Source organism: Podarcis muralis, chromosome 13 (genome assembly GCF_964188315.1).
Source record: "Podarcis muralis chromosome 13, rPodMur119.hap1.1, whole genome shotgun sequence".
In the NCBI taxonomy this organism is placed as follows: domain Eukaryota; kingdom Metazoa; phylum Chordata; class Lepidosauria; order Squamata; family Lacertidae; genus Podarcis; species Podarcis muralis.
Genome location: NC_135667.1, coordinates 52,098,568 through 52,108,004, shown reverse-complemented (window position 1 = coordinate 52,108,004; position 9,437 = coordinate 52,098,568). Strand labels below are relative to the sequence as shown.

The 9,437-nt window shown below is 53.1% G+C and overlaps 3 protein-coding genes across 3 annotated transcripts; all 3 read right to left on the bottom strand.

The window, feature by feature from the left end:
- Positions 1-710: 710 nt before the first annotated feature.
- Positions 711-2,753, bottom strand: LOC144325028 (uncharacterized). The gene has a single exon (XM_077916701.1). It carries the CDS (start codon positions 2,595-2,597, stop codon positions 1,950-1,952), a length of 648 nt encoding a protein of 215 aa, XP_077772827.1. The 5' UTR covers positions 2,598-2,753; the 3' UTR covers positions 711-1,949.
- LOC144325382 (uncharacterized) lies at positions 2,611-5,049 on the bottom strand. Its single transcript, XM_077918321.1, has 3 exons — positions 3,497-5,049; positions 2,851-3,101; positions 2,611-2,663 (listed from the first exon to the last, which is right to left on the bottom strand). The coding sequence occupies exons 1-3, from the start codon at positions 5,047-5,049 to the stop codon at positions 2,611-2,613; spliced, it is 1,857 nt and encodes a 618-aa protein (XP_077774447.1).
- Position 5,050: 1 nt separating this feature from the next.
- LOC144325381 (uncharacterized) lies at positions 5,051-6,574 on the bottom strand. The gene has a single exon (XM_077918320.1). The coding sequence runs from the start codon at positions 6,572-6,574 to the stop codon at positions 5,051-5,053; it is 1,524 nt and encodes a 507-aa protein (XP_077774446.1).
- Between the last annotated feature and the right edge of the window lie 2,863 nt (positions 6,575-9,437).

The window sequence follows — 9,437 nt, the reverse complement described above, 5'->3', positions numbered from 1 at the left end:
TCAAGGCAGCTTGATAATAGCCACTTGGTAGAAATCAAAGTTTCTTTACTAGCTCACTGATAATAATCTACAGAATAATGCTGGATCGTACTGACCCTTATTAGAAATGCCTGCTGATTAATGGCCACAATGAATGTCTCCGTGCTTCTTCAGAACTGCTGGGAAAGGCTATGCTTTCTAAATTATAGCCATCATTAATTATATAATCTCCAGTATATTTCTTTCAGCTTTACTCCACCCGCCCTCCCGGCACATTCTGTAATATTTTTAAAGAAACAACCTCATTGTTGTAACCAAGCAAGGGATGTTGTTTGGCATTTTCTGATTCTGAGAATTAACATCATATTCTAAAGGCTCTCTGGTCTCATCTGCTGCTGTTTGCAATTATATTTTAATTTCAGATGGTTGGTTTTCCGTTTAATATTTGTCTGCATATATATTGCCTGCTTGCCTGGATATTTAACACAATAGAGATAAAACAAAAAAAATTCCTACCAGTAGCACCTTAAAGACCAACTGTTGGTCTTTAAGGTGCTACTGGAAGGATTTTTTTTTTGTTTTGACTATGGCAGACCAACATGGCTACCTATCTGTAACTACAGTAGAGATACATAGACATAAAAGTATATGATATGATAGGTAAAGGTAAAGGTAAAGGTACCCCTGCCCGTACGGGCCAGTCTTGACAGACTCTGGGGTTGCGTGTTGAGTCCCACAATGCCACCCCAAAAAATTCACACTTCACACTTAATTTTTTGTTTAAGGTTTTTGGCATAATTTTTGGCCACAACTTTATTCAATACAAAAATGGTGAGTGGTTGCTTAGGCATTGGTTCGACTATCTGTCCTTGCCCCCAAAGGACAGAGCTGTCACTTCCGGACCCCACCGGAAGCCAGCGTGGGAAACAAGTATTGGGTGAGAAATGAGGCTGGGAATCAATCCAACACTTCTCACCCTCATGTTCCGGTGGGGCTTGCACGGCCCAAGCCCGGCTCCACGGACAGGACGAAAGAATGGCAAGCCCCTGGATTCCTTTAACGGAATTCCCTTTTCCGCATCATTTGGAGGGGTAGGCACTTACCCCTCCAAGAACCAATTAACCAATGCCTAACCGCCAACCTTACAAGTTGTGACGATTTGCTACGTAGTAGGCAAAAACCAAATGGCACCAGCCAATCAGCCAGATGGCAAAATTCCTACTAGGCCCCCGCACCAATGCGGACGACCCCATGACAGGCAATAGCAAGGTCAATGAAACCAGGAACCACCCTATAAAAGGGAGGGAGGGCGGGTGATCCAGTGCAAAACGGCCAAGAGGCCGTCCCAACGTCCAGCTCCTATATTTATATCCTCTGACCCCTCCTCCTAATTGGCAACACTCAAAAATCCCCAGCAACCCAATTAACCCTATAAGTTTTGGGTTCTAACAAATTTGCCTAGTCATGCGACTGTGGCCTGTTCCCCCAACCGCAACACGTGCTCTCTCTAGTGAGAACACGCTTTGCGTGTTGAGTCCCACAATGCCACCCCAAAAAATTCACACTTCACACTTAATTTTTTGTTTAAGGTTTTTGGCATAATTTTTGGCCACAACTTTATTCAATACAAAAATGGTGAGTGGTTGCTTAGGCATTGGTTCGACTATCTGTCCTTGCCCCCAAAGGACAGAGCTGTCACTTCCGGACCCCACCGGAAGCCAGCGTGGGAAACAAGTATTGGGTGAGAAATGAGGCTGGGAATCAATCCAACACTTCTCACCCTCATGTTCCGGTGGGGCTTGCACGGCCCAAGCCCGGCTCCACGGACAGGACGAAAGAATGGCAAGCCCCTGGATTCCTTTAACGGAATTCCCTTTTCCGCATCATTTGGAGGGGTAGGCACTTACCCCTCCAAGAACCAATTAACCAATGCCTAACCGCCATGGAGCCCTCAGCTCCCGCCAAACCACTCACAAACCCAGCCAAGCCCTCAGCTTGGACACCACCGCACCTATCCATGCCTCATTACCCGGAGCAGAAAGGTGCACGCCATCAACTCGAAAAAAGGATGGCACCTGAGAAGAAATTTCAGGATGAAAAATCACATCTCCGCCCATTTCCAAGATCCTCAGCGACACTGCGGAGTTAATACGCCTTCTGACTCTCTCAGTGGCGGCTGGGCAGTGACTGCCCCGCCAAGCACGCCGTTGCAGCCACCTCGACCAAAATAATTTAGCTGTCGGCACCAATGCCCGCAGCTCCTCCAAGTCCGCCAAAATTGCAGCACGCAGGGAAAAACAGTCCGAAAAAACCAGGTCGTTCTCGCCCAGCTGCACCACAATGGCCGATGGGGGTCCTTCCAACTGCAACTGCCTCCGAATCATAGGCAGCAGCTCCGACCATCGCATTCCCCTTCTGGACAGCCAGGATAATTGAACATGCCGAGGGAGGCCGAGACCTGGACCCAGTCCCGACTGCCGTGCTGCAACACAAGCCCAGTGGACGATGCTATGTCCCACCAGCCATATGCGGACCTCCGCAGAACCTGAGATGAATAGACAAAACAATATCAACAACCGTGCTAACGAACATAACCCTTGAACACATCCGATTTCCATCGGCCCAGCTCCTTTATTCTGGCTGCTGACAATCCCCAGTGTGCTGCTGTTGTGGCAGCCCCGATCCTGAACGAGTGGGGAGCAAAATCCGCTGCTACACCTCCACTCGCCAAGATCGCCTTTCGCATCACCTTCGTAAATTGTTGTCTAGAAAGGGGTGACCCATCCTCATGCCTAAGCAAAGGCCCATCGCCTTGGGTGCGCAAAGCGAGGTACCTCCTAACGTCCTTTACGGGGCAGGGGCCCATTTTACCCGTGGCCGGGAGACGAATGATGGCCCCCTTGCCCCTCTGATCAGTCTTGGAACTTCTAATCGTGATTCGAAGTTCAACCGGGGACAGCTGTACATCCTGTATCAACAGACCCCGAGGACGGGCAGTCTCACGATTTTCTACCACTAGTTCACCCACTCTCAGGGCCCCAAAAAAGGCGACCGAGAAGGCAGCTGAGAACAGGCGAGCCTCATACCCCGACCAGCACACCACCCGTAGCTTTTTGCGAATTCTACATAACATGTCAAATGTTATAGGTTGCCTATTTGCTGGTCGGGAAGGGGAGAGTCTACTCCATCCTTCTAAAGCCTTGCGTACTATGAATTTCGAGCAAGGATCCTTATCAAAAAATACCTTGCAGAAAAATGCTATAGCGGCAGCTTGCACTCTAATCGTCCTAGCCGCCCTGCCCAATTGAAATAAATGTGCTAAATATTGTAGCACCTGTGACGATGTGGGCAGGAGCCCCCTTACATCGCCGGCAGACTGCCGCCAAAATGTTACAAAATCATCCCAAACTTTCGTGTATGATCTTAGGGTAGAAGGGGAGACCGAAGCCGCTACTCCCTGTAAAACTAATTGCTGCCAAGGTTCCAAAGATGATCCGGGAAATATTCCGGACGTAACCGAGCTTCTGGAACCAGGAGTCTGAACCGCTCCATCTGAAAACGGGACAGAGCATCAGCAATTTCGTTAGACAGCCCAGGGATAAAGCGAGCTGAAAAAACTATGTTATAACGCAAACAATGTAAAACAAAAACCCGCAAGAGGGCCGACACCCTGGGGGAACGTGACGACAGCTTGGCCAGCACTGACACCACTGCTTGGTTGTCAGTCCAGAAGCAGACACGGCAGTCCCTGAACTCTTCGACCCACAAATGCACTGCCACTGCAATGGGAAAGAACTCAAGAAAAGTTAGGTCCCGCGTAATCTCTCCTCCTGCCCATTCTGCCGGCCAACGCTCCGCACACCAGCGACCCTTCCAGTATAATCCAAAGCCTAGCGACCCAGCAGCGTCTGACTGCACCTGGAAGTCGTTATGCAGGTTCAAAGTATCCTGCCATAACGAGACCCCATTGAAGTCTGCCAGGAATTCCAACCATATGGACAGGTCTATTTTTACCTCCTTAGAGAGGCGCACCCGATGATGCGGGGCCTTCAACCCCGCCGTGAGCCTGGCCAAACGAGAACAAAAGGGGCGCCCCGGCGCCACCACTTTACAAGCGAAATTCAAGTGTCCCAAAAGCGATTGTAGCTGCCTAAGGGACACTTTCCTCAACGGGAGTAATTCCTCTATCACCTTCTTTAAGGCCACCAGCTTGTCTCTTGGCAAGCTGGAAGTTTGAGAGACAGTATCCAGAAGGATACCCAGGTAAGTAAGCCGAGTCGAAGGACCCTCAGTCTTGTCTGCGGCCAGAGGAACCCCCAACTCCTGGGTGAGGTCGGCGAAAGCTCGGAGGAGTACGGAACACTCCCCAGTATCACACGCCGAGGCCAATAAAAAATCATCCAAATAATGAGTGACTCCGCCCAAACCAGTTTTTGCTTTGAGGGCCCACTCCAAAAAAGTACTAAAAGATTCAAAGGCTGCACAGGCAATCGAACAACCCATAGGCATAGCTTTGTCAAAATAATACTTGCCCTCAAACTGAAAACCTAACAACCAAAAATCTTCCGGGTGAACTGGCAACAAGCGAAATGCCGACTCGATGTCGCATTTTGCCAATAAGGCAGCCGGACCAAATTTTCTAATCATCTTGATCGCTTGATCAAGAGATGCGTATTTCACGGAGCAGAGCTCCGGAGGAATCGCATCGTTGACTGACGTGCCCGCGGGGTGCGACAGATTATGAATTAAACGAAATTCACCCGGCGCTTTCTTCGGCACGATACCCAAAGGGGATACATGCAAGTTGTGAAAAGGGGGGGTGTCAAAAGGACCGGCCATGCGCTGCAAGGCCACTTCCTTTGCTATCTTCTTGCGAGCCACCTGAGGTAGCTCACGAACTGATTTTTGGTTAGCAGGATTCCGTGCTACGGGAGTCACAGCCACTGGAATCCGAAAACCTAGGGAAAAACCGTTATTCAAATAAGCTGCGGCGTCCCTATTGGGATAAGACTGCAACCACAACTGCAATATCTGCTGGCGGACAGGAGTATAGGCTAAAGAAATCAGCATGTTATTTTCCCGTCCCTGCAGCTGCGGCGGGGGTTGCGGACTTGGGGGCCTGTTGGGAACCCCCTTTGCCCCCACGAAAGGGCCTCCGGCCTGCATAACAAGAGGAAGCGGGATGTAGTCCATTGCACCTCTCGCACATGTGTGCAAATTTGCACCCTGGACGCTGACAAGAGCCCTTGTTGAAGTCCCAGCAGAGTAAGCGACGCCCGGCTCTCGGAGCCCCCGACCTAACCTTCTGCTGTTCCGGCTGCTTTTTCTCGATGCGCGGAGCCACGTAGGTGGTCCACACGTCAAGGTCTTTGCGATCCCAACGGGCGGATGGAATTCTGGCCGCACGGCGCCTAAAATTCTCATCGTACTTTATAGCAGCTTTTTCTCCAGCACTGGTGAATGCAGTGCGAACAATAGACTGATAAACCACTAAATGCAGAGCTCTCCGGGGGTAAGCCGCCACAACAACCCCAGCAAAAACCTGGAAACAATCAAGCCAAAGCTCGAAAGTTCTGTCTGAAGTGGCGGCACCCTGACGTCTCTTAGCAAAACTACCCTTCTCCTGATCCTCTGAAGGAGGCGTCAACTTAAACATATCCACGTAACGACCATTCAGTATTCTGGCCCTTAATTTTGAAGGCAGATGGGAACCAGGGATGACATCCCTGGCAGAATTGGTCGAAACCTTAATGTCAGGCAACAAAACCCCATCCCTGCACTCCTGAACGGCACCGTATCTGGCCCGATGCGAATTGGACCTACGCTCCCAAGCCCACCTAGGAAGCCCAGAAGCCGCCTCCCCAAAACCCCAATACAGTTCCAGGGACTTACCGGTCTCATCATCGGAACTAGAAGATGACGTACCGGTATAAGAAGTAGAAGAGTCATCCTTTCTTCGCTTCGCACGCCTCCGGGAAGATCTCCTGCGGTGACGCTTTCCGCCCGAAGATTTCCTGGCCGGCACTGGTAAGCTGTCCTCGGCAGATGACTCAGAATCATCGTTCGGCCGTGAAGGACCTGGGGCTGACGAGGAAGAAACAACACGTGAACGGCTCGAGGCAGCCGGTGCCTCTACCGGAGGCGTCACGTTCCCCCCTCGGCGGGAGGAAGGCCGCGAAGAGGCCCTTCCTCCGGAAGCTCTCCGTGAGGAAAGGCGCGACCTCCGCCCCCGACCGTGAACAGCAGGTAAGTAATGGGGCTGGGTTAACTGAGAATCATCAACCCCTCTTCCAGCCGATAATTCTTCTCTCCCATCCTCGCTATAGGATGACACACTTGGTGACGACACCCTCACTGGGCGAGGCGGCCCTGCAGACGTGGAAGGCTGACCGGAACATTGTTGAAGAAAACCGTCCATCTGTGCCGCAAAACGCGACAAGGCTGCAGGATCGCCGGCCATGCTATCCACAAGGGACTGCACCCGACCCACTGGCTGACTCGGAGCAGGCGAGCGAAGCGCCTGAGATGGGCCTCTAATAGGCCGTTTTGCAGTGGAAGACGTGCCAGGGCGGGCAGAGTCCCTCTTTGGAGCCATACCTGCTAGAATGGAGACAAATCAGAGACAAAGTAAATTTCCTGGAAATAAATTAAACTAAATCAATATTATAAAATTGTGGTGGATAAGTGGCAATAGCCGGCCAATCACCCTACCACCCAGAGGTACCTCGTATTAGTCTCCTCAACAAATCCCTAAAACCAAACAAATTGCAATTGGCAAGAACAATAATACAAGCAAAATATCCCTAGAGTGGCGGATTCAATGCACCGCCACAGGCCAGCCAACAGGGGGGGGGGTGGGGGGGCCCACCACGCACCAAAGGCACAGAGTAATAAAATCACTTGAAGCACAGCAAAAACTTATCTCCCAGCCTTACCTGGAAATGCCAGGGATTGAACCTGTGACCCTCTGCTTGCAAGGCAGACAATCTACAATTGAGCTATGGCCCTTAAAATTATCTAAAATAACTGAAGGCGCGCTGCCCAGATCAACCAGCAGGTGGCGCTAAACAGGCCTAAACACTTCCTGTGAGGCTGCAATACCGGTCAGGCCACTGGGGGAGCTCGCGAGCCGATCGGCTGCAATTGCTCTCCCCAGCCACTAGAGGGCCAGCCAGCCAGTCAGCAGTACAGACGCAGAACGTGCGTCAGTGTATCCAGGTGAGCAGCACTTCCAGCTACCGGCAGTGGAGCGGCCTAGCAGGCCTGCAAGGACCTTCGTGCCCAGGCGACCAGGTAGGCCGGTTGCAGTATTCCAGGAGGGTAGGCAAGGCTGGAAAGGAACCCCGCAGCCCTCCGCTGCCGCGGAGGCCGCGGCCCTAAGCTGTGGGGGGGGAGGGGGGAGGGGAAAGGAGCCTGGCCGCGCTCCGCCGGTGCGGAGGCCGCGGCACTAAGCTGTAGGCGGGGTGGGGGGGAAACGGAGGTGAACGAGGCAGGCCGCGCTCCGCTGCTGCGGAGGCCGCGGCCCTAGGCCGTGGGGGGGTGGGGGGAGACGGGAGGAACACCGAGCCGGCCGCGCTCCGCCGCTGCGGAGGCCGCGGCCCTACACCGTGGGGGTGGGGGGAGGTGGGAGGGGAAAGGAGCCGGCCGCGCTCCGCCGCCGCGGAGGCCTCGGCCCTAAACTTGAAAAGAGGCTAGGCCGCGCTCCGCTGTTGCGGAGGCCGCGGCCCTACCAGCAGAGGGGGAAGCGGGAAGGGGAAGGACCCCGGCCGCGTTCGCCGCCGCGGCAGCCGGAGTCGGAGCCCCCGTTGATGGAGGGGGGGAAACGGGAGGGATGGGGCCTTTTTATTCAAGGGGGGGTGGGGAACCGGGAAAAAACAGGCCCGCCGCACACCGCAGCCGCGGTGCGGCCTTAATGCAAAGGGGGGGGGGCGGGAAGGGAGACCGCCGCAACAGCGGAGGGGTAAGCAGGCCGAACTCCGCAGCCGCGGAGGCCGCTACCCCCAGGAAGGCCCCAGGAAGCGGGGAAGGCGAAGCCTCCCCCCGGTGTAGGGGGGGGGGGCCACCGGCCACAGCCCTGTCTTCCCTCTGGAGGATTAGGGAAAAGGTGAAATTCAAGGGGACGATAGTGAAGGAAGGATAACCAAGAGAATCAGGGAGAGAGAAATATAGAATTGAAAAGGAAAACAGAGATGGGGGGGGGGGGTAAAGCCAAATACAACCGTCTCAAGCGCAGCTGCTCCTTGATCCAGTGCAAAACGGCCAAGAGGCCGTCCCAACGTCCAGCTCCTATATTTATATCCTCTGACCCCTCCTCCTAATTGGCAACACTCAAAAATCCCCAGCAACCCAATTAACCCTATAAGTTTTGGGTTCTAACAAATTTGCCTAGTCATGCGACTGTGGCCTGTTCCCCCAACCGCAACACGTGCTCTCTCTAGTGAGAACACGCTTTGTGCGCTCATCTCACTCTATAGGCCGGGAGCCAGCGCTGTCCGCAGACACTTCTGGGTCACGTGGCCAGCATGACGAAGCTGCTCTGGCGAGCCAGAGCCGCACACGGAAACGCCATTTACCTTCCCGCTAGTAAGCGGTCCCTATTTATCTACTTGCACCCGGGGGTGCTTTCGAACTGCTAGGTTGGCAGGCGCTGGGACCGAGCAACGGGAGCGCACCCTGCCGCGGGGATTCGAACCGCCAACCATGCGATCGGCAAGTCCTAGGCGCTGAGGTTTAACCCACAGCGCCACCCGCGTCCCTAATATATGATATGATAGCCATCTTCAAATATCTTTAGGGCTGCCACATGGAGGAGGGAGCATGCTTGTTTTCTCTTGCTCTGGAGGGTAGGACTCAAACCATTTGGGGAAACTTTCTAACAGTGAGAGCTGTTCAGCAATGGAACAGACTCCCTCAAGAGGTGGTGGACTCCCCTTCCTTGGAGGTTTTAAACAGAGGTTGGGTGGTCATCTGTCATGGATGCTTTAACTGATATTGGGTACCTTTCAACTCTAAGATTCTATTATTGTTCTCCTATGTTAGTCCACAAGGGACGCGGGTGGCTCTGTGGGTTAAACCACAGAGCCTGGGACTTGCCGATCAGAAGGTTGGCGGTTCAAATCCCCGCAACGGGGTGAGCTCCCGTTGCTCAGTCCCTGCTCCTGCCAACCTAGCAGTTTGAAAGCACGCCAGTGCAAGTAGATAAATAGCTACCGCTCCGGCAGGAAGGTAAATGGTGTTACCATGCGCTGCTCTGGTTTGCCAGAAATGGTTTAGTCATGCTGGCCATATGACCCGGAAGTTGTGTGCCGGCTCCATTGGCCAATAAAGTGAGATGAGTGCCGCAACCCCAAAGTAGGTCACGACTGGACCTAATGGTCAGGGCTCCTTTTACCTTACCTATGTTAGTCCACAATAAATGGTAAATAAAGGTTTAGATCTCACTGAGACAATAAACCTGG